Source organism: Anguilla anguilla, chromosome 8 (assembly GCF_013347855.1).
Source record: "Anguilla anguilla isolate fAngAng1 chromosome 8, fAngAng1.pri, whole genome shotgun sequence".
Classification (NCBI taxonomy): domain Eukaryota; kingdom Metazoa; phylum Chordata; class Actinopteri; order Anguilliformes; family Anguillidae; genus Anguilla; species Anguilla anguilla.
In genome coordinates, this window is record NC_049208.1 from 50,517,806 (window position 1) to 50,542,308 (window position 24,503).

The following is a 24,503-nucleotide window of genomic DNA, read 5'->3' on the forward strand; positions in this document are numbered from 1 at the left end:
TGTGAAGTTATATTACCAAATGATGTTTTTAATCCGATCAAAAAAATTTTTGAGAGAGAGGAAAGAGAGAGAGAGAGAAAAAAGAAACATGCGGGCCAGATAAAGACACAGATGTGGACATTATGGGATGTCTCCTTTGAACTTTACTTCTTCTGCAGTCCCTGCGCAGCCTGGAACTCCGCTGCAAACCCCAGGGTACACGTTTCGCCCTACCCATTCCAAGAAAGCACCTGAACGTCTTTACAGTGAAAGCATGTTTACTTGGGCGCACAGGCTGGTGCTTCAGAAATGCAGCATAAATTTTAAAATGCCAAATGAAAGGAATGAATTTTCTAATGCATGTCTAAACTTGTGGCATACATCACAGGGATATGTCAGCCCCAAATAAATATTTTATGCCTGAATTGTCAAGTAATATTGATAGTAACATTGACATCTCAGCACTCTTAAATGAAAGGGTCTTTTCAGGAGTGTTTAAAAACAGATGCTTTATTCTCTGGTGATTAATGTTTTATTCTCCGGTGATTAAAAAATAAAAAATAAAAACAGGCAACATGTACAGAACTGGAGCATGTTTTGGGCTCAAATACCAAGAAAAATGTCCAAATTCAAGAGTTTGCTTTTTTTTTTAAAAAAAAAGGTCAGTTAAACAGGAATGGCAAAAGCACAGACAGTGCAAATGTATCTGTCACGGTCACCGGCTGGGAGAAGCCCAGCAGAGGAGGAACTCCCCGTTGGTTTAACCGATTGCAGGTACCGAGAACGGCAGGAAACGGCGCTCGCGTCGCTAACCTACGCCGACGTGCTCGTCCTGTACACGCGGCCTGCCGACAGGCAGCCGTCGAAATGAGTTCTGAAGCACGCGGAATAACTGCGCTGATGAATATTGCCGCGTTCGCCATGTGAGTAGAGTAAACGCTTTGCTCTTTGCTACGACAAAAAAGTTCTCTGGCTAGCGAAAAAAATAGGAGGAGATGCTAAATGTGAACGGTTCCAGGACGCGCAGATGAAAAACCCCTTTGAGAGAAACTTGGATTCCTGACACAATCAAAGTCATCTGTGTCTTATCACTGCAAGTCCTTTAAACAGGCGCAGCTGGAGAATTTGTGACATGCAGGATCCAGCTCACCCCCCCCCCCCCCCCTCCACTCCCCCTCTCCAAAGCGCTTTCAGTCTGACTGCTGTCTTCCGGTGGGGGGGGGGGGTGGGATGGAACAGGGCTGGTTCTCATCACCCTGAAAATCCAGGCTGAGCAAAAACAAGCAGGCGAGCCTCAGCGCTCCAGGGCGTTCCCCCTGCCACATCCGCACGGGGGGGGGCGTCCCGTCTGGGGACCCCATCCTCAACATCACAGGTCAGCTTGACCCCCCCCCTCCCAGAACAACAGGTGCCTTTGACCCTTCGCCACCATTGAAAGTTTCATCGACCTTCGCCCAAAATCACGGGTTACTTTGGCCCTCTCCCAAAATTGCAGGTGGGTTTTGGCCCCCTCCCAGAATCACAGGTTAGTTTGGCCTTCACCCAAAATCGCAGGTTAGTTTGGCCCTCTCCCAAAATCACAGGTGGGTTTGGCCCTCTCCTGCAAAAATTAGGGGTGAGTTTCACCCCTCCTCACCACTTACCGGTGCTTTATGACCCTCTCCCAAAATCGCAAACGTTCTATGCTGTAGAAAAAATCCTTTCCTTACACTGTGGAGTGCGGTCCTAAACCGGGACTAAGCAAAAAAACAAGAGACAACCCATCCCTCGTCAAGCATCGCACCACCGGTCACTGTGCGAGAGAGGGGATGGAGAGGGGGTCTTACTAAAACCTCTAGCGGTCAAGGCACTTCGCAATAGGAGGGCGCACGGTTTTAGGAGGGGGTCGACGTTCGCTCGTTTGCTCTCTGAGTCTTTAGCCGGTCTGGGGTAACTCTCAAGTCCTCAGGTGATGACTGTCTGAGCCTGCTGCCCACCCTGGGCCATGGATGGAGCGGAGGACCGGATGGACGGCACACTGAAATCAGGCAGGTCGCGCATGCTTTCATAGAGACGAAAATGTTGCTGAAGGATATCGCTGGACGTTTATGTATTTACATACGCTGCATATGTACACGTGGCATTTACAGGCTTTCCAAATCCGCTGGCGGTGCAAATCTCCATCTGGGACAGAAGCAGGGGTGTGGTGTGTGATCCCCCCCCCCCCCCGGGGATCACAGGTCGGCTGTGGTGGAGACTTGGGACAGGCGCGGGTCCGAATCCACCTCCATGCGGTAGTGGTACCCCTCCAGCGCCTCCCTGCAGGCGTCCCGCGTGTCGAACATCCAGCGCTTGATGCCCTTGCGGTTCAGGTAGAGGACGAAGAGGAAGACCACGCCCACGAAGCCCAGCACCACGCCCAGGAAGACGTAGGAGGTCTGCAGGGCCAGGTCGGCGCCCCCGCCGCCCTCGCCGCCCTCGCCCGCCTCGTCCTCCAGGCAGCCGCCCGGCGCCCCGCCCGCCTCCAGCAGGGTGTAGTTCCGCAGCGCGGGCGGCGAGGCGCAGGCCAGCCGCTCGGCGTCGGCGGGCCGCTCCCGCGAGCCGTTGAGCCAGCGGGCGAGCGGCAGCGCGGCGCAGGAGCAGGACAGCGGGTTGTGGGCCAGGAGCAGCCGGGCGCGCGGCGCCGCCTCCAGCTCGGCCAGGCTCTCGCCCCGGAAGCCCCGGAAGGCGTTGCGCCTCAGGTCCAGCTCCTCCAGGCGCCCCAGGCCGGCCAGCGTGCCGTTCCGCAGCGCCGCCAGGGAGTTGTTGGCCAGCAGGAGGCGCCGGAGGGCGGGGAGGCGGCGGAAGGTGCCGGGGGGGAGGGTCCCGAGCGCGTTCCCGGACAGGTCCAGCCCGCGCAGACCGCTCAGGGCGCCCCCCCGGAGCAGGCGGGCCAGGTCGGCCCCGGCGGAGGGGTCCCGGAGGGCCCGGCTCAGGTTCAGCTCCTGCAGCGTCCTGCCCGGGACCGTCAGTGCCTCGGGGGGGATCGCCGCCAGGCGGTTGCCGCTCAGGTCCAGGAAGAGGAGGCTGTGCAGGCCAGAGAAAGCCTGGGGCTCCAGCTCTGTGATCCTGGGGGGGGGGGGGGGGGGGGACGAGACTCAGGTTATGGGTGCAAGCATTCGACCCAAATTTCACCTCTTCACCACTACGCTCCCAAACACAACACAGCGTCCGTGCGGTATTCTGAAATATAATAGTCATACTGCATAGTGGGAACTTAATGAATGTGCAAGTGCCTAAAAATGACAATTGCTGTGGAAACTATGAAGCTCAGATAATATGAGGCATCATATTATAGCACCTGAAAACCTCTGGTAATGTTAGAATATGCAATACAAATTGAGAGTGCGGACAGAATAACAGCATAACACTGAAATGGAAATGCCAAACTAAAATAAAAGCAACAGACATAAATGTATCTATAAAATACAACTGGACAACTAAGAGGTGGAAGAAAATCCTTTAAAACACAACTTGAATTGTTTTTTTTATAATCAGCCGTACTACACAAATAGAAGTTCAGAATTATACTTGATCTGGAGCGGTATGCTTTCAAGATATGTCCGATTTCCCCGGTGGCAGGTTCCGCTGCCCTCGGCCATCCTGGTCTGTTCTCTTACCCGTTGTTGCTCAATGACAGCGTGGTCACGTTATCGAGTCCTTTAAACGACTCTGATCCGATTCGACTTATGTGGTTCCCAGTGATGAAAAGGTTCCGCGTGTAACCGGGGATCCCGGTCGGTATGTGTCGCAGGTCCTTGGAAACACACTTAACAGTTTGCGCAGCTTCGGAACATTCGCAGCGCGGTGGGCATGCCGCGTGCAGGACAGAGACGTGAAGCAGCCCGCAGAACAGGAGCCAGGTAAAACCAATCATTTTGGGAAAAAACAGTTAAAAATACAATGGTAGTCGCAATGATTAAATCTGAGCAGAGTCCCAACAGCAATCTGGAAAATAGTTCGTCCACGAACGCAGACAAGTACCTTCATCTAACTTAAAATAAAAAAATAAGTTCAGTCCGGTCTTTTGTTGCCTCGCGACTAACTACTGGAATCACTGTTATTTTTTAATGTCCTCCTTAGACATGTAGCATTTAACGAACAATTCTCGTGGGAATTCGGGGCGGCCAGTCACTATTCTGTCCACAAACCTACCCCCTTAATACCTGGGACAGCGTGATGTGAACTTTCCTTTGGAACAAAAAAAAAAAGAGAGAGGTCGTCTTCCCCAATGCGTTCCGCGGTGTCAGCTTGCCTTTGATGTCGTCGCTGACCTTGCGTGGGTTATGCACGGCCGGTCTGCTCAGCGAATCTCCCTGTGAGAAGGCGAGCGCGGGCTCTCACGAGTGTTTAGTCCCATGAAATTAAAACGCTATCACCTCGCACAGTCGCCCAGCGCAAGACATGCGGAGGAGGGACCGCCCGGTTTTCCGATCGTGTACTCTGTACCGCTTTTCTTAAAGAAACACTAATCTCACCAGAAAAAATAGTGCTATGATAAATCATACACAGACATGTCAACCATGTATTGTTATTATTATTATTATTATTATTATTGTTGTTGTTGTTGTTGTAGTAGTAGTGAAAGTAGCAGAAGTAATAGCAACCTAGTAGTAGTATTTAGTAGTAGAATTAAGTTTGTGGTTTGTGAATTTAGGCTATTGGGTAATCCTGATTGTCATAAAGGCATTGCAGACCACTTTAACTACATCAAATTTCCTGCTAAATTTATTGTGTGTTCTTGTTTCCTGTTATAAATTATGTCCGTTTTGCCTGCGTGGTTTTCCAGTGGCAGGTTTTCTTGGCAGGTAGGATGACAGAGACTTTGAATAATGTGATTCTACTGTGTCCATACTGACCTCGTGCTTGTCTTTCGGGTGATTAGAATCGTAGGACTAGTAATATACGATCCCCACGAGACAGTGTCATAAACGGCAAGTGAGTGTTGCGACGGGGGGGAAAACTCATTTCAAAAGCAACAGTCCTTCATTAAAGGTGACAGAACAGTATCTCTAATTTATACCTCAAAATATGCACTAATAATAGATGTGCGCTGTCTGAAGGGCAAGCCTTTTGGTATACTCGTAAAAGCGCATTATCAGGTGTTTAGCTGTCCCTGGAGAGGAGCTCATTCTACGCCCTCGCAAGTTCGGGATTGAAACTGTAGCTGCTAGGCTACTTACCGAAGCAAGAATCCAATGGCATGACTGTAAAGGGAACAACTTGTAGCGTGGGCTTTAAAGCGTTACTTAATGGCTTTGTAAGAGAGCCGGCTATGCAAATAAATAATGCAATATAAAGAAACGTATTCGGAAACAGCTCGTGAATTCCTGCTAATGGGGGAAAGTGTGAGAACGAGGAAAGTGTGGTAATACGATCAAGAGGTTGGAAATTGTGCTGAATTTATAAAGGACGCACACCAGCTTCTGTTATTGTGAGACCACCAATTTAAATCTCTCATATTCACCTAGCTGTTGCAGTGCTATCTGAATGAATTCATAAATGGATCAATGGAAAAATAAAGAAAGTATCAGCAATTGATCGATTAACCATAGGCTATTAAACATTTTTTTAAAATGTTTTATTTAGGCTACAACCAAATTTACAAAGAATAAAGATGACACATTTATTCACGGATGCAGTAGCAATTCAAACACCACCGTTTGAAGACGCCGATGGCACCAACCAATCGGGTTCATGGTACGTCTATAACCGATTTAATTTCATAGGACTTTCTTAGAGGAGAATCAGTAGATGCAAAAAATTCACTGAATTAACCAGCCCGTTCCCACACCCCTTACTAAAGACGTATTCAAAAATAATAATAAAGGTTTTTTTTGCTGCTGGACATGACTGGGTCCTGCTAATGCCTGCAGCTGCCTGTCTCCCCGGGCTCCTAAATTTAGAAGCACAAAAAGGTAGTAATGCTAGCAAATTTAATTCCTGCAGTTACAGCATTTTAAGCAAATGGACGATATGAATGACATACAAAGAAAGCATGTTCAGACAGTTTAGTAGAATGGGCTACCGTTATTCACGCGATCCAAAACAGGTCTCAGCTACATGCTCACCTACTCACCCGCGTCCACTTGCACGGTTTACCCCATTCTCAGAGAACACGTTCACGCGCGGATGCACACATCTACCCGCACACGGATGTACATGTATGTGCGCATGGTCACCCTGACGTGAGCACGCACGCGAGCCTCAGTGGAGACAGGTCACAAGTTGTGTCTGCGCGCGGCACGATGGCAGTTAAAACGCTGGGGCCCAGGACGTATAGCCTGTAGGGTTGAGTCACGTGTGGGGCACGGCCGTTACATCCAAACCTTTTTTTATAATGCACATTTCCCACCAAACTGTAATAACAAATTGTGCTTCTTAACACATCTGTAGATCAGGAGCAGTGTAACCAAAGCGCGTGCACTCCCTTCAGTTAATCGGCCTGCTGCCCTGTGGCTATTTACCCCCCTCAACATTAGTCTATCTGACAACAACCGTTAGCTTGTGGCTTATGATGTCACTGGAAGTAACCAATGTCATGGCAACAAAAGGAACACTGGCTGACTTATAATTCAATTACATTTTATTTGTATAGTGCTTTTTACCGAGAACTGTCACAAAGACGCTTCACAAAGTAGCAAGGCTAGAAACACAGCAAAAAGAGCAAACAGAGCAAACACCAGGCCTGAACCCCCAAATAGCAAGTACATGAGGTTAAAACTCCCTCAAACGGTGGCGAGAAAAACTCCCCAATGGGAAGAAATCTCGAGAGGAACCCGGCTATAGAGGGGGAGCCCATCCTCCACTGGCCAGACTGGTGTAAAGTAGCAGTAGAATGGAATGTGGTAGAAATGCTACAAGGGATCTGTCACAGCAAATAGAATGGGTTAACCAGGATACAGCTTTGGTGAAAGCTAACAGGAACAACAGAAGACCAAATGGTATAGTTCAGTATATCAGTGCAGTTTATCACCAGCATGGTATGCACCCAGTTGTGTCCCTCTATGGCTGATGATAAAAGGCTAGGCTCTACTAGCCTCAAACCTGCAGCCCCAGGGTCCAGTCTGCACCAACAGAGCCACTCCAGAGGGTCCTGCTGTTTAAGCTGAGACTATGTCAAATTTAATATGCTAATTTGAGCCAAGATTGATTTTCATGACCACTGTTCAGCAATTACAAAACACCACATAAAATGTGTTAGGAAAAAAAAAAAAAAAAATCTGACTGCAGCAGATTCAGAAAAGGCTTCTTTAAATTTATGATTAAATTGTGGTAAATTGTGTTTCCTAATATTAATGTATGACATTGAACAATGGCTCATGCTCCAGAATCAAGAATATACAGTTGAGTAAAAAAATAAATAAATAAAATACAGTAACTCACAAGAAGCAGCAACATTAGTCAGTGCAGTGGAGCGAACAAGCTTTATGGACCCTAGAAGTCAAAGCACTGACATTAGACCTTTTTATTTATTGCACAATTCTGGTATTAGCTTCAGCTGTCTCTGGTCTACGACATTTACTCAAATTCTACCAAATTCTTCCTTTGTATCACTCTCTCCTGCCAAACAAACATCTAATAATCTGTCATTTATTACTGATTATTACTGGAAGAGACCTTCGGTATTCACTTATCGTACATTGCTTTGGATAAAAGCATCTGTCAAAATAAAATGTAATGTAAAGATATTATCCAAACGCAGCAGAATTGCCTGATATGCTCATTTGGAAATAAGCTTACTGGAAATAAAAGCCCAGCCATATTTCTCTCATTGCGTGAAAACTCCTGCATCTGTTCCTCTTGCAGTGAAATCAAAGGGTACCCGCAAATCCCCTGGATTTTGAGCGGGATCTTCTGGGGGTCCGTCCCAGCTGTGCACACCCCTGCTGTGCCTTTAAGGGGGGGCCCGTTTGCACATCTGGACACCGAGCAACCGGGGAACCCAAACAAGCCCCAATCCCACTCACGTCTGGGGGGTACTCTGGGGTCAGGAACATTTGTGCACTTGTCATAACAAACACACAATCGTCTGAATTACAAAAAGAGCAAGAATAATCATCAGCAGCACCTATAGTTCTCAGTTTCACCTAACGCCACTACTCATTGAAAAAAATGTTTATAAATTCAACAACCAACAGAACCACTTTCCAAAGTAAAAAATATATACATCAGATGTAAACGCAATAGCAGCAAGTATTTACGATTCACACTTTAAAGATAGTAAGGCTTTACGTATGGATGATTTTGTTTCTGTTCTGTGTTTACTGTTAGGCTGGACGCATGTGCAAAGCAAACATTTGTCCCTGTCAAAAAAAGAAGCTCCAACAGTAGGGCGGGGGGGAATAAACAGTTATCTTACATGGCTTCATTTCGAAGTGAACTATAACCAGACGTGATCTGATATTTTAACTACCTGTTTCCTCCTGCTCAAAAAGTGCAAAAGAGGTCAGGGGGTTAACAATGGACTGTGATGTCAGTATTCTCTCCTGTGGGGTGAATGGGGTTGGGGGGGATTGTAAAATTCAGAGGAGAAGCAACAGGGCCATTCTTCTCCCACCATTTCAAAAAGTCGCCAAAACAGTCAGCAGGTCTCCGTCCTCCAGCACTGCTTCGTGGGTTCCTGATGGGAAAAGCTGCCTGCCTCATAGTCAGCCCCCGTCAATCCAAAAGCTGGGTTCCCCGCGCCTCTCCAGGGGGGGGAGGAAACCCCAAAGGTCCCTTCACAGCCTTCAGCTCCCTGCTTCCTGGGTGACTGGATGCTTTTTCAGTTCGCCGCCTCGACAGCCCAGCACCTTCTCTCTCCTGCCCCAAGCCCCGCCCCCCCCCCCCCGGCAGGGTCACCGCAGGTCACCGGGGTGATTGTGAGGATGACTCCAAATAGGAGGAAGAAGGGCAGCCAGGTCTTCAGGAACCCCCCTGAACTGGGGAGGGGAGGGACAGAGGAAATTAAGTGAAGAAAAAAAGGCAGAAAGTGTGTGGATGAAGTGGAGAGAGAGAGAGAGAGAGAGAGAAAGATATCTGACCTTTCTTGTCTTATGGCGTTTTACCCTCATATATTTCCTCCTCTTCTTCATATGAAATGCAGCATTATTGCTGAAGTGGTCTCCAGCTGATCTCTAATCAGTTCCAAGACCCTCCCACTAGTGAAAATCCACTGCCAGTCAGCTCCAGTCTTCTTGATTCCAACAGGCATTTCAACCCATCGCCCACAAAACGGCATATTGAATCAGAAGCACACTGTCAACACAGCAGTGATGGTGGGGTGCTCCATAATTTGTCTATAGCTTCATAATTGGTCTGCAGGTTTACTTGTTATTTGGTCATTATAATTATAGTGGTATGTTATAGTTATGGGCCAGCAAAGGCGATACGTTAGAGCATGCCCCCTGGTGGCTGGGTGTGGTAACTGGTCACAGTTTTGCACTGTATTTGGCTTACTCTGCTTCACCATGGAACTTGTGCGCGACAGTACGCTACAGCACTGTGGTACATAATTGCATTTTTGTTGTCATCACGCTCAATGCTTCGGTTGTTGATCCTCATCTTGTCATTAACACTGCTACATGACACTCTGGATCAGCGTGCGAGCCGTGTGATTGGACGTAAATAACTCACCTGACACACCTGTTTGCCGTGAACGAGGGAGAGCAGGCAGTCATCAACCATGTTCCAAGAGAAGCAGTTGTCATAGCGCATCAGATTCAGTGCCATGGCAACATGTGACAGTTGTTGCAGCAGAGGTTGTGCTGAAGGAAAAACTGGAAAAATGTTTCATATACACACACACACACACACACACACACACCACCCTAAAACAGTATTAACTGTCATTAAGGAGCAGCTGTAATTTAAAGGAAGATAAAATTGGGTACAACATGTACCTTTGTGTGTGTGGAGGTCTAAGCAGATTCTCTCCAACCTTCTCACCACCAGACATGCTCACATTCACCTCTCTCTGTGTCCCTCTCTCCTCTCCTCTCTCCTCCATCCCTCCACGCTCTGTCCTCACCATCTGTACATCTGTTTGTACATTACAAGCATTTAGCAGATGCTCTTATCCAGAGCGACTTACAGAACTTTTTACATCGCATTTGCACTGCATCCATTTGTACAGCTGGATATATACTGAATGCAGGTACCTTGCTCAAGGGTACAACGGCAGTGCTCCACCCGGTGTGGGAGCCGATGGTGGACACCTTGCTGACATTCAAACGCTACAGCAGCATTACGGCAACGTTACAGCAACGTTCACAGCTCCTCTACAACCGAAACAAGCACACCCTGGCATTGGCCCAGCTTAACAGATCTGGTGCCATGAATAAGAAAAAAAAACTCAACGATGACTCAGAGATCAGTTTTATGAAGACAGTAGCAGATATGCTAATCATTGCGCGCAAGGTCACTCGAAATGGCTGCAGTTCAAAGCAATGCACAGAGGCTCTGATGGACTGACTCTGTGGGTCTCCCAAACGCCATGTTATCCTCCTGCAAATAGAGACAACCATGTTGAGAATTACTAGAGATCTAGCTAAAACCTCACCATATGTGTGTGTAGAGATCTAGCTAAAACCTCAGCATGCTATGTGTGTGTGTAGAGATCTAGCTAAAACCTCACCATGCTATATGTGTGTGTAGAGATCTAGCTAAAATCTCACCATGCTATATGTGTGTGTAGAGATCTAGCTAAAACCTCAGCATGCTATATGTCTGTGTAGAAATCTAGCTAAAACCTCACCATGCTATATGTGTTTGGAGATCTAGCTCAAACCTCACCACGTTATATATGTGTGTACAGATCTAGCTCAAACCTCACCATGCTATATGTGTGTGTAGAGATCTAGCTAAAACCTCAGCATGCTATATGTCTGTGTAGAAATCTAGCTAAAACCTCACCATGCTATATGTGTTTGGAGATCTAGCTCAAACCTCACCACGTTATATATGTGTGTACAGATCTAGCTCAAACCTCACCATGCTATATGTGTGTGTAGAGAGCTAGCTAAAACCTCAGCATGATATATGTATGTGTAGAAATCTAGCTAAAACCTCGCCATGCTATATGAGATCAAGCTGGCTGGCACCTGGAAGAACGTGATCTCTGCCACCCTTGACAGGCCTAAACTCTCACCAGGCGGAAAGTATAGGACCTCTCTTCTTGCGGTCAGATGAGATCGCCCATTTGCAAATCACCCGTTTAAAATATGCAGCGGACGTAAAAGGCCCTTTTATTTCCCTGTCAGGAAGGCACCGCTGGTCCAGCATGCTCGTCCATGCTTGTCCTGTTCACCGACATGCGGCCCAGCACACACAGGCCGATCGCGTGTCCCGCGGTCCGGCTGCCATAATTAACCGGCGGAGATGGATATGAAGTCACGGGTGAGAGGGGGGTGAGTCGTAGCGCTGCCTTTTCTTCAGCCCCCGCAGGGCGGAGCGTGATTGACACGGGGCTTCTGGCAAGTGTTGCCACCAAAGTCAAACTATACGCCCTTATCACGTTTCCAGAATTTTCCGGCTGCCGTTTCCACCCCGTTGTTCGATCGGAGGCGGCGGGTGCCCGGGTCTGAGCCGAACACAGCCGTCCCGAGAGAACAGGATTACGGATAAGGGGGTTCAAAAAAAGTCGACCGCCGCCCCCGCCCCCCCCGCCCCCCCTCCTCCCTAGTTTCCGTCAGGATACTTTCCAACGAGAAAGGAACCCAATACCAGCGGAGGACAGGACAGAGCCTGCCGCCTGCCCTGTGCTGGGAAGCTCACTCGTATGGATTTTCTCTTTGGGACGGCAGGATGTGTTCGGAGGCCTGTGTCGGCGAGTTAGCCGAACGTTATCGAACGGCGCATCGATCTCGGGGGGGAGGCTTAAATGTCCCGGACTGCTATTCCTAAAAGAAGGGGCGGGGGAAAAGTGCCTTCATGCGCCACTCTACTGACCGACAGAAAAGGTCTGTGCCACCTCTGCAATTCTGGAAAGCGAAACTGTCTGGAAAGGGTTATGCAAATATCACACGAGTCGTCTCCATTTACTGGCATTCCTTAAATTAGGAAGACAATTTCTAACACATGCAGGTGCCACAGCTTTGCCGGGGGAAAGTGGTGCGTGCGGTGGTTCCAAAACCGCTCCTCGGGCACTCTGAGCCAGATCCAGGTATTTGGTGCGTTCCACCTCAAGCACACCTGATACGACTAACGAAGCCCTTGATTAGCCGCACCTGGTGTGCTCCAGGTACACACCAAACGCCTGGATGTGGCTGGGGATGCCTGAGTAGAGATTTTGGAGCCAATGTCCTAGAGGGGATAAGGAAGTGATGCAAGAGGCCATCAATTCCGCTTCCCGTAGTCCAGTGTTCTGGAGCCGGGGTAAGGCACAAACTCATGGAGACAAGGTTCAGCCCGGCGAAGTCTCGGGTCACACCTGCGGACGTGCACATTCCCCTGCGTCCCACAATGGGCAACAGCCACCTGACAACAGGAAAGGAGAGGGAGAGGAAGAACGAGGCAAGACGGAGGGAGAGGGAGAAGGGAAGAAAGGGGCTCTACCTCTCTACCTCTCCCACACACACACTCACTGCTTTTTAAAGACTGAACTCACAGGCCTTAATCTCTGTCTGCAATCGCATCCCCAACCACCATTACTGCTTGCGGCTAGCTCAGAGGGCCAGCCATTCTACTTCCTTGTCATTTAAGGTTGTTAAATAAAATCGTGTCGTCTTTAATGAAAAGGGTGGTCCTTATGCCACCCCCCCCCCCCCCGTGTTGTGTCAGTGCACGGTCGAGCGAGGTGACTGCCGCGCGTTTTGCTGTCCATATGCCGTCGCGTCAGTCCCCTCTTATGAATTATGCAACAGAACCCAATAGCCTCACCCGTGCGTTTACATTCTCAAACCAGCCAGCCAAACCATCAACGCTCGAGGTGAAAAAAATGTGGCAATGTTCTTTATTCACAGCTATTAGTGCGTGCACAGAAATAGCTCGGCAGCTATCAACTTCAGAGCCATAATAGGCTCGTTCTAGTGATTAATGTTAGACAAAAATTCATAAACGACGGCCGATGGGATAGCACGGAAACAAGCACTGGAGCTTAACAGAAATGACAGCTACCCACGACTGCACCGGGATAGGGGTCCCAGCGATGCAGTAAGGATACGTTCTGTCAGCGCCCCCTTGGCAATTATTCATTGTGTCAAACTCGCTCACATCTGCCATTACTTCCAAAACTTTTCAGTTCCGCGACTTCCCGATTCTCTCTGCCGAGCCACCTCGCTTCCGGGTTCCAATTAAGTCTACCACGTGATCATAATTTCGTCGCATGAATGTCAACTAAGGTTAAGTAAGTAAACTAAGGTTAATTAAGTTTTACCAATTGTGTTGACTGGATGCGAATATTTAAATAACTATGCTATAGTTATGCCGCAATTAATTATTTTAAAATAAAAGTTCAGTTCTTTAAATGAACGGTTCTGAATAAATCGAGAGCTTCTGATGACAGGCATCAGCATTTACCAAACCCCTACATCTGTTAATCAGCAGGGGCTCCAAGCATCCAGAGTTTTGGCTGCCGTCTCTCTGTTTACCCGGTCAAGTGCGTACTAGACAATGTGAAGGAGCAATTTCATTGATGAACAAAATCACTTACACACTTGAACATGTATGAATAGCGCACACATTACCTACAGCTTTCAGACACGTGTACTTCTGACGCTCTGCAAAGCTCTGCCAAATGAAAGAAGAAAACAAATGATTTTGTAAATTTGGCCAAGGAAATACAGATATTCAAAATGGGCTACTGTCAAATTAACAAGGGACCCAAATAAGGGGTGTTTTCTCCCCCCCCCCCCCCTTTGTTTTTCCAGTCGAGTACCCCTTGTGCCTTTAGGTCACTGTTTGTTCCAGGTTCACCAAATAAGCGTGACTCTGGACCGGGAAGGCCCTGTCCCTTTTGGCCTGGATTGATTTCATTCAGCGTCAGCGCGCCACCATTTTTGTCCTGCCCGCCGGGCATGATTTGCCAGCTGCTGCCGTGCTGCAGCCCCTCTCCATCTCTGACACCCGGGACCAGATGTCTGCGACTGTCTTCCTGTAGCTCTGGATGGATTATCTGGGGAGGCTTGTCCTTCATAAGGGCAGGACTACCTTTACCGCCGTTTAATAGGCTGCCCGAGTCACAAGTTATTAAACGCCGTAAAAAAAAAAAAAAAAAGCGAACCCCGGTAAGATTGCTGACGTTATTGGCAGCGACCAGCTAACGTTTACCCTGATCCCGCACTGTCTGGAGTACCAGTACAGCAGTAGGGACAGGTGCAGGAGCTGCTCGTCGGACACGGCTGTCACAAGGCGTTTTTTGAGGCAGGCTGAACGAAGCAGACTTGACACGCAGCTGGAAAACGAGCAGGAGCGGTCTTCGTTTCTGAGCCCTGTCAAACTGTGACAGGTATTGGCCCGCGTTGTACATTCGTGTGACGCGAACAAAAGCCAACAGTCATTCCGAAGACAAGGGGAAGTCATCAGGAAAATGTCAGTTTGATATTTAGTCAAAACAGTCAACCCAATTAGGCTTATAACACTAAAAAGGTGTTTTTTTTACCTCCTCACAAATTTCTGCTAAATGGCAGGTGTTTTATTTCTATTTGATTAATTAAATGTGACACATAGAAACCACAGTATTTACTGCTGAAATACTGAGCCAGTTTGAAACCGGAGGCATCTTCCTCACTCCCCCAAGACTCTTCTCCCAAAGACAGAAAAGGTGGTAAACACAAAGTTAGGGGAAGATATAAGTGTTCTGGGACTCTCCAGGCAGAAAAATAAAAGCTAATAAATAAGTCATTCTGACTTGTTAAAATGAACAAGAAATGAATTACAATTGAAAAAATATAACTTACATTTTTCATGATTAATATAATTAGGTACAAATTCAGTCGTATTTATTATTTACTTGAGTTATTTACACTTATTTATCCAAGTATACAGTATTTTGTTCTAAATATCCAGATCTTATTGTTCCCAAAGATTTTTCATTCCAGTTGGAATATTGATTATTCTACCAAAACAAAAGTCATTTTAACCTTTAAATGACAGGGATGGAGCTATTGTTTTCCTTAGTGGGATGCAATTACCAGTGAATCTGTCTCCCACAATCCTCTCTGCTCTAATCTGAACATTCTCAGGGGAGCCTCCATACCCTCCCTAAACCTCAAAATAGCGGATCAGCACTAACCTTCGAAAACCCCCACACCGTTCCTGCGGTGTGACATTTCTAAACGCTGATTCTACCAGTCGCTCGATCGCCTCGGCCGTGTGCAGCAGGCAGCGCGAGTTGAAGTGGGCCTCGCGCGTGTGAAATGCGAGACGCGATCCGCTGCCTGTCTGCTTTTCACCTGCACGGTCACCCACCCACCTGCGCGGCTCTTCAGACAAATTGGCTCCCCGAGTCGCTGTTTCGGAGACGGGGCAGCGGCTATAACGAGCGAAAACAACGGTGTCCTGGAAGTTTTGTCAGAGCGCGTGGGCGGTGTACTTCAGAATAATGGAAAATCTACCGCGGCGGCGAGATTGGGAGACAGTTCTTTGAAGCCCCCGGGGACACGGGGCGTGTTGCTATCTTTGGAGCGGGGAGCGGCCGGACGTGCGAGTGATGGTCTAGAGCAGAACTGCAAACTGCTGATATCTGTGATACTGAGCACCGCCAGATGGAGAGGAAATTAGATCAATTTTTGAAATTTCTTCTTTTTTTTTTTTTTTGGTGTGACTCAGCTCAAGACTGAACCCGGGTTTGTTCCTGTGTCAGGCCGAAGATTATATAAACATACTGCTGTTGCACTGCAGTGTTCGCAGTTCCAAAAATTGTGAATACTAACATTGGTGGAACAATCACGTCATCAGGGACACTAACTGAAAAGCAATCATAATGTTTAGAATAGATAGAGTGCAGGGCAGTCGGTTGATTTGTTCCGATCAAGTAGAGATTGACAGCCAGTGACAGATCCACCCTCAGATCCACAAAGTGATCAAGTAGAGATTGACAGCCAGTGGCAGATCCACCCTCAGATCCACGAAGTACAAATCCAACAGAAAAGCAAATCCCAAACGGGCAGGTTTTTAGGTTAGTGCACACTAATACCAACGTGAGAAAAAAGGACAGGAGGCTCATGTGTAATAAGATTATGGTCCTGAACCATTTCATGTTTTTTCATGACCACTAAGCTTGCCAAAAGATCTTCCATCAGAAAATGTTTTAGAAAACTAATGCTGAAGCATTGTATTACCTATGTTCACTTCTTGTTGAATCTGTTCAATTCTTCTTCTTTTCTATATATTCTTTTTATACAAAAATAAAATTAATTTCGCAGGGCTGTAGGACAACTGCAGATGTATTTGTAAAATAGGTTCATGTTCAGGTTCATATTTTTTTCTTAAGCTTGTTGTCATAAAATCAAACTTCTGACTACAGTTTAAAAACTTTAGGATTATTTGAAGAATGCATTTGTTGTCCAAAACCCTTCCGCAGAGAAACAAGAGATGGGAATAGTTAGTGTGCCCCCTAGTGGATAATTCATGCTTCCACTAGAAAGTTTATCAATTAAACATATTGGGTGGCCAAAGTGTTCAAACTGCAAAGGGCAAAAACCAGAGCTCAACCTACCAGCTTTCTTCAGCAAAATTAAACCTTAACGAATGAAAGACCAAATCAGCAGGCCTAATCTGCTGACATAGCTCAGGAGGTAAGAGCGGTTGTCTGATAGTCGGAGGGTTGCCGGTTTGAGCCCCACCCTGGGTGTGTCGAAGTGTCTCTGAGCAAGACACCTAACCCCTAAATGCTCTGGTGAATGAGAGGTATCAATTGTAAAGCGCTTTAGATAAAAGCGCTATATAAATTCAGTCCATTTACCATCTATTCGAGAGGTCTGAGAGAACCCTGTTCCAGAGGAGATGCAGGTTCTAATGTTTTCTTTGTTTTCACTGACCACATTAATTCAGCAATGAAATGCTACATAAAAACCAGCCGATGCTGTGGCCTACAGGACCGGCATTGCAGACCCCTCATCTAGTCATCAGTGAACCGAAGAGGGAAGAAAAGAAGAAAGGATGCTGCTTAAAGTATTCACCATCCAGTGCAGTACAGTGGTTAGGGGAGTGGACTTCTAACCCCAAAGTTGCATGTTTGATTCCCAGGTAAGGCACTGCTGTTGTGCCCTTGAACTCATTGCTGCACTAAAGTCCAGCTGTAAAAATGGACACTTTGTAAAAAGGTTACATTGTGTAAGTTGCCCAGGATAAGGGTATCTGCTAAATGCCAGTTATGCAATGTGTTTGAAGGCGACCGAAGTTCTGTTTCTTATCCAACGTGCACATGGTTTTCAATCATGATATGTGATGTTTAGACAATTCAATATACAAATTAATGCATTTACCATTCTAAAATTATAATTATAAACAATTAAACTTCGATTTGATAAATGCTGCCTCTCCATAATCCAATCAAAGTAATTAGCTCTGGCCAGTCACCTTTCTATCTGCAATAAATGCATTCTTCGATACTGCCCTGTTTTGTTAGTTTCCCATGTGATACACATGGTCCAATCAACGACGAGTTTGTGTTAAGTTTAAAGAGAAACGGCAAAAATGCCAGACCTTACTGGGTACTAATAAATGTCATTTGTTGAACGGATATGAAGTAGGCTCAACAGTCTTGTTGGCAAAACTAGTTTCCTAACTTGAATAAACACGAAAAGTAAAAAGGACTGGGAATAATTTGAACGTTTATTTTGTAGGCTGGGCTGTTGCAAGCACGTCTTCGAATCACAGATAAAGTCTACAAACAAAATAAATGCGTATAGGACTATTTCGCTCAAAAATATTAAAAACTGAAATTAAATCACTTTTAAGCGTCAGATCTCGTTTTTACGAGCAGCCTATACACGAATGCCTCAACGGCGAGATACACTAAACTATACAAAAGAGAATGTGTTCCAAACGTTCAACTTTCGGGAAATTTCTAAAATTCTGAATTACTAGGCTACACGTAACATTAGCTGTTGTAAGAGCAGTAGCGAACAACTTTATGAATGTCACGGACCGCAGTTACCCAAGTTAACCTTAAGCCGCAAGAATTTATGCAGTTGTTCGTTTCTTTTGACGTATTTGCATAACAAATCATACCGTACGATATTGGCATGACCATAAGCCAAAGAAGTTAATCGGTAGCCATGTTTTCCCCTTCACTTGCTTTCCGGCCTAGTTTGGGTGCGGTTTAAACAAAAATTCAAGTGTTTATCATGCCTTTGAGATTACATCAGATACGAATGAAACTACTTTTGTTCAGCTTAATATTGCTAATATGCTCCTAAATATTTCCTGTAATGTTCTACATGTAGCCTATACATTTATTTCTTTTTCAAAAAAAAAAAACTTTAATCCGTGATTCTTCGTCCTGTCGGCACAAATTTGAGCTAGGAGTGGGGACTATAGACTAAATGACTTCGACGAATGAGTCAAATTTCCCAGTTACCAAGGCGCAAATCGCTTTTACCCACCTAAATTGCGCATCTGTACGCGACCGCCTGGCGCTTTTTATTGGATACTGCGCATTGAAGTACTGGCACATCTGTAACATCCTGGCAGCTCACTGGTTGCGTTGAGGTGAAGGAGGCGTGTCTGGTGTCGGTTCGACAAGACGACAAAAAGGAGATGATCACCGGGAGAACAGACCTTACGGCGGTAAGGAGGTGGAAACAAGCTGTCCCCGGGGGCGAATCAAGGTACGACGTAAGCTCCAGCGTATGCCGATAAATCTAGTTTAAAATTCGACTCTTCTTCGGTAAGGTGTATATGCTACTGCCAGTGTTATTCCGATATAACTTTAAAGTGTAAAACTGACACCCTGTTAACTGACATGACACCAGTCAAGCGTAAACAGCACTTGGAAGATCAAATATTAGCTATCGCAACAATGATTTTACTGTGTGCAGTAGCCAGTGTGTTGGAATTGATATGAATGTCACGTTGGAGATCAATTCTTGAAGACAGAAGCGAGAAATATTTCCCGGGTAACCAGGACGCGCTGGGAGAGGAAACACTTGTTGCTTTGCTGCTAACATTCCATTCATGCCGCGAGACGTCATTTTTCACCCCGTCGTTCAGTCTTTCTGTTCTACCAAATTGATTTTGGTCGATACAGTCAAGTATACACGTAAAAAAGAAAGGGAATATTCATGACCACTTTTTATGTCAGTCAACACTATAGAGAACGTGTACCGCACAATCCAAATAACATTTTTTTTAGCCAATGATAATTTCATAATTTATTAATTAAAAAATAGCTCGATAAATAATGGTTCTCTCTTCACAGGGTACGTTCATTTTTTGTGTCATATTTAATGCTGGGGAAACATTTTAATTGCGATATGGTCACCAGTTGCAGCTATGAACTTTATCAGAGTCGTTGATCAGATTAAGCCTAGGATAGTAACATGCTCGCTATCTCATAGATTTAGCACACTGTGGACTTGAACTGGTGTCAGGACTCGGGCATGGAACCCTTGCACTGTTTTTATCTGCCTCTTTACTGAGCTGAAGGAAATAAAAACTTGAAAAGGCTTATTCTAGCTCATGCCAGTGAAAACATGCAGAATAGAAACCCAGTACTGGAGATATTTGCTTATTTACTTTGCAAAGGACTTCACTGGGTTTGCTCTGTTGAATGGGTCCATAGGTGTGAGAGTAGCCTAACCTGTATTTGGTTGTAATTGTGAGCTGCGCAGATTCACCACTGCAAAATAATTTGAGTTTCAATGAGCACTTGTGTGTGTGTGTGTGTGCGTGTGTGTGAGAGAGAGTGTATGTCTGTGAAGAAAAGAGAGAGAGAGAGAGAGTGTGTGTGCACGAGGGAGAGAGAGACAGTGCATGTATGAGGGAGAGAGAGAGAGTGTGTGTGCGTGTGTGCACGTGCCTGTGTGCCTGCGTGTGTGTGTGTGTGGTGTATATAATACTTTTGGCAGGTAGAGGCATGGTACCTGCTCAGATGCTGGTACAGGAGAGACCCATGGCCCTTGCAGTCCTCCATTATAGGCCATTCCTCACCATTCATGTCCCTGAGAACAGTGTGTACAAAACCATAAGGTGCGTCTTCTCAGACTAAAACCATAAGGTGTGTCTCCTTCTCGGACTAAAACTATAAAGTGTGTCTCCTCCTCGGACTAAAACCAAAAGGTGTGTCTCCTCAGACTAAAACCATAAGATGCGTCTCCTTCTCAGACTAAAACCATAAGGTGTGGTGCGTCTCCTTCTCAGACTAAAACCATAAGGTGTGGTGCGTCTCCTTCTCAGACTAAAAACATAAGGTGTGGTGCGTCTCCTTCTCAGACTAAAACCATAAGGTGTGTCTCCTTCTCGGTCTAAACCCATAAGGTGTGTCTCCTTCTCGGTCTAAACCCATAAGGTGTCTCTCCTTCTCCGACTGAAACGCAAAGAGCACATAGAGGCTGTTGCTACTTGTGGGCAGAGTAACTCTCTCTGACTGCAGAGATTTCACTGACGTTCCTGAGGCGTGCGGTGTGGGTGCATGCACATGCCAATGCCTCATGTGTGTTCTGTGTGTGTGTATCTGTCAGCCTATGTGGGGTCGTGTAGTTGTGTTCACATCATACGCACGTGGGTGTACGGTCGTGCATGTGGGGACCCTACCGTGGCAGCAACTGACAGTTTTAAAATGTACTTTGAGTTGTCCTTTTTCCAAAAGGGCACTCTCTTATTCAACAGGTGAACATTCACTCTTCGCCTCTTTCGCAAACATTATGCCTGCTGTGTTACGTACGTCGTTTTCGCCAAAAATAACTGACATAACGGCACGGAGAAACTCGAGAAAAATGGTGAATAGCAAGTCAGGGAAACGGCAATGCAGAAAACTGGCTAATTGTATGCGATTATCGATAAGGCCACTCTGTGGAATGGACAGCAAATGCAAGTTAGGTAATGTACAGTAAGAGGCAAACATCTGTCCACAGTAGAGTGTGCCGATAAGCTGTAGCATTCTCCGCTTATCTTCCTCACAGTCAGATAAGGTAAAGCCTTCACACATAACTGGAACCCAGCTGTTGTTATTGGCTCAGGCAAGGTTGCACGCGACCACCTGACGTTGTTTCATTGACACGCCCTTCCAGATAAGACGTCTTCTGGAGCTGCTCCCCCCGGCAACGGAAACCCGGCGACCGCCATGGCGACGATCGTCATGGAGAGGATCGGGCGCCTGTTCATCGGCCCGCAGCAGGTGCGGCAGGTGCGGCGCATGCTGACGGAGGCGGCGCCCTCCGCGCCGGGGACGCTGAGGGACAGCGAGGTGCCCCGCTTTTTCCGGGAGCGCCACATCACCGGCGGCTACCGGCCGCTCGGCCGGCCCTGGCGCTACTACGTCCTGTCGCTCTTCCGCCGGCACAACGAGACGGTGAACGTGTGGACGCACCTGCTGGGGGCGCTGCTGGTGCTGCAGCGCGCGGGCCGGCTGGCGGAGACGGTGGACTTCGCCGGCGACCCGCACGCCTGGCCGCTGCTGGTGCTGCTGCTCTCCTCGCTGGCCTACATGAGCTTCAGCGCCGTCGCCCACCTGCTGGCCGCCAAGTCCGAGTTCTGCCACTTCGCCTTCTTCTTCCTGGACTACGTGGGCGTGGCGCAGTACCAGTACGGCAGCGCGGTGGCGCACTTCTACTACGCGGCCGAGGAGGGCTGGCACCGGCGCGTCCGCGGCGTCTTCATGCCCGCCGCCGCCCTGCTGTGCTGCCTCTCCTGCCTTGGCTGCTGCTACGGAAAGTACCGGAACCACAGCCTGCCGCCCTGGGTGCGGAAGGTGGGGCAGGTGGCGCCGTCCTCGCTGGCCTACGCCTGGGACACCAGCCCGGTCTTCCACCGCGTCCTGTCCCGCGGCCTCGGCCTCGGCGCGGGGGGCGACCCCGCCCTGCCCTTCCACTGCGGCCAGGTGGCCTTCTTCCTGTCCAGCGCCCTCTTCTTCACCCAGCCGGTGCCCGAGCGCTGGCTGCCCGGGCGCTGCGACTTCCTGGGCCAGGGCCACCAGCTGTTCCACGCCCTGCTGGTGCTCTGCACCCTCTGCCAGATCCACGCCTCCCACCTGGACTACCTGGGCCGCCGCCCGCTCTACAGCCGTCTCCACGGCGAGGGCGACGCCCGCTTCTTCCTGGCCCTGTTCGCGGCCACGGGGCTGGCCTGCGCCGCCATCGCCGCCTTCATGGCCGGGAAAGTGCGCCGCCTGCTGGACCGCAGGGACCGCTCCAAATGAGCGGAGGCTTTTTTTTTCGGGTTCCGTTTTTGGGTTTGCCGCGGCCCTGTTCTGGTTCTCCTCCTGCTCCGGTGGATTCTAGCTCGTGTCCTCGGCACCAATCGGACGGCAGACTTTGCTCTGCGTTACGTTAGGGCCCAATCATGCGTAACGCAGTGCAATCTCAAAATCCACACCTAAGTACTGAAAACGAAAATGCTGTGACTGTTGAGGACATTCATGTATTTTAATTGTCTGGGGAGAGTGTAGTACCTTTACTTACCAGTAGGTGGACGGCACCTCCGTGTAGCTGGTGGATAACACTGATTTCCAGACCTTCAAATACTTTTCTGTGCTTTGTTGATCTTGCCTTGTGTAATTGAGCCAGGACTCTAGGTTTGCACTTTTTGAGAGTATTTCATTGGTTCCAATACACCAGACAAGATCAGTAAAGCGCAGAAAAGTATTCGAATCCAAAACAAATATGTATTTGACCCAGGTCTGGTACTTTCCTTTCTTTCGCTTCTATTTCTGCCTCCTGAAATTACTGTTTGGACAAAAATTGGGATAAATATAAAATATGAGGGATAAAATGGTTAAGAATATTGTGGTATTTAAATATTAAAAGTTTTTTTATTTTTATAAAGATGTTAATTATCTTCATGGTGTGGAGAAACCGCAGGTTTAAAATGGTGTGAGAGCTGAACGGGGTGAAATGCTGGAGGTATAGATGTGTTCCCGATGTCTCTTTGGTGCGATTTTACTAAACCACTATGGGATCTTCGCAAACAAAACTTCACGGGAAATGATGACTACGGACATTATGCGGTGTGTTGTTTTGCTATGCGGTGTGTTGTTTTGCGATACGGTGCATGTTCTTTGTGTTCCATGGGTATCCCTTCGGGGTGCAGCCTGTTCTTTCTGGAAATTTTGGTGATACAGGGTACTAAATCTTTTGCTGTCTTTGCTGTCTAAATCACCCAATCATTATCTCTCTCCCTTTCTCTGACTTTCTGTATATCTCTCTCTCTCTGTCTTACTCTCTCTCTCTCTGTCTTTCTGTCTCTCTCTCTATCTCTCTGCTTTTCTGTATATCTCTCTCTCTGTCTTACTCTCTCTCTCTCTCTGTCTCTCTCTGTCTTTCTGTCTGTTCTCCCCTGGTTTTGTCACACCTGAATTTGTAATCATTTTTTTCTGAAGCACTTTTTACGCGCAGCTGTTGGAAGGTGAGAAACCCCGCAGATTGATGGCCGTTATCTCCTCAGAGTGGTGGGGGCCGGCGCTCTGAACGTATCGCCGTTAGCGACGCTGCAGTCCCGAGTGCCTGGGCGCGGCTTTGGGATTTTTCTTACGCTGATGTTAACGTACGAGCGATGTCACGTGTCTTTGCTACTGTACGTCAGTGTTCCGTTAATGTGCCTGTACGGTCCAGATGGTGCTTGCTGGGTGAGCACGGCGGAGTTCCTTAAAAAATACAAAACCGTTTTCTCTCCGTCTCCCCAGAGCTAGTGTTATTACCGTATGTTAGCCCTGTAGTTTTCTTCTTCTTTTTTTTTTTCCACAGACAACAGCTCTCTGACAGGAGCCCGTGCGAACAGACGCAAGCTCTCATTGGCTCGCTTTCAGAGATCGCCATGGTGACCCAGTAATTAAACTGGGGTTCAGCCAGGGTCTTCTAATGAGGGCGTGGGGGAAGGCTGCTTATGGCCCTCGTGCAGTTTTTCACAAAGCGTTGTGGGCCGGGGGAGGACTCCCCCTCAATCTCCCTGAGGTTTAATGCTTCTGTTTGATTAACTTGTATGAGGTCTTCTAGCTTTAATCACTCAATGAACTAATAAGCTGGTTGGGTGCCATGGCAACAGGAGCGCATTGCGTTTAGATGATAATTGTACCGAAGGGGGAGAGGAGGAAGGTCGGGCACGTCTCCTCTTGTGCTGCACACAAATAGCACCTTAGTGCCAGTCAATGCTCTGAATACTTTAACCAGCAATTGAACTAGTTTTGTCGTTTTTATATTTAGCCTGTAATTTCCACGTGTTCTGTACTCTGTAATGTTTTACTGCAGTGCACTTTTGGAAACGCGCCAGTGTGTAAATATCTACTGTATATCTACTTATCCACGTAGAAGCAAGTAAGCCGGAGTAATCGGTTTGTACGGAAACCAGCATATACACCTGCCTTTCAGAAATTTGACAAATCTAGTATTATATTAAAAACCCTCCTAAAAGCAACCAGGAGTCTGTTT

The 24,503-nt window shown here is 47.4% G+C and overlaps 2 protein-coding genes and 1 long non-coding RNA gene across 5 annotated transcripts; 1 reads left to right on the plus strand and 2 right to left on the minus strand.

The window, feature by feature from the left end:
• Positions 1 to 492: 492 nt before the first annotated feature.
• On the minus strand, positions 493 to 4,192 carry LOC118233260 (trophoblast glycoprotein-like). Its single transcript, XM_035428757.1, has 2 exons — positions 3,618 to 4,192; positions 493 to 3,066 (listed from the first exon to the last, which is right to left on the minus strand). The coding sequence occupies exons 1-2, from the start codon at positions 3,872 to 3,874 to the stop codon at positions 2,193 to 2,195; spliced, it is 1,131 nt and encodes a 376-aa protein (XP_035284648.1). The 5' UTR covers positions 3,875 to 4,192; the 3' UTR covers positions 493 to 2,192.
• Positions 4,193 to 5,636: 1,444 nt separating this feature from the next.
• On the minus strand, positions 5,637 to 18,611 carry LOC118233264. The gene is made up of 4 exons (XR_004766503.1): positions 18,528 to 18,611; positions 9,882 to 10,020; positions 9,616 to 9,746; positions 5,637 to 8,921 (listed from the first exon to the last, which is right to left on the minus strand). It is a non-coding gene; the product is annotated as an uncharacterized LOC118233264 (long non-coding RNA).
• On the plus strand, positions 18,209 to 24,489 carry paqr7a (progestin and adipoQ receptor family member VII, a). 3 transcript variants are annotated; one of them, XM_035428761.1, is made up of 2 exons: positions 18,209 to 18,759; positions 21,153 to 24,489. In XM_035428761.1, the coding sequence occupies exon 2, from the start codon at positions 21,206 to 21,208 to the stop codon at positions 22,277 to 22,279; it is 1,074 nt and encodes a 357-aa protein (XP_035284652.1). In that variant the 5' UTR covers positions 18,209 to 18,759; positions 21,153 to 21,205; the 3' UTR covers positions 22,280 to 24,489. The 3 variants fall into 3 exon arrangements, with proteins under 3 accessions (XP_035284652.1, XP_035284650.1, XP_035284651.1); XM_035428759.1 differs by having other exon boundaries at positions 18,556 to 18,752; XM_035428760.1 differs by lacking the exon at positions 18,209 to 18,759 and adding an exon at positions 18,936 to 20,112.
• The last annotated feature ends 14 nt before the right edge of the window (positions 24,490 to 24,503 follow it).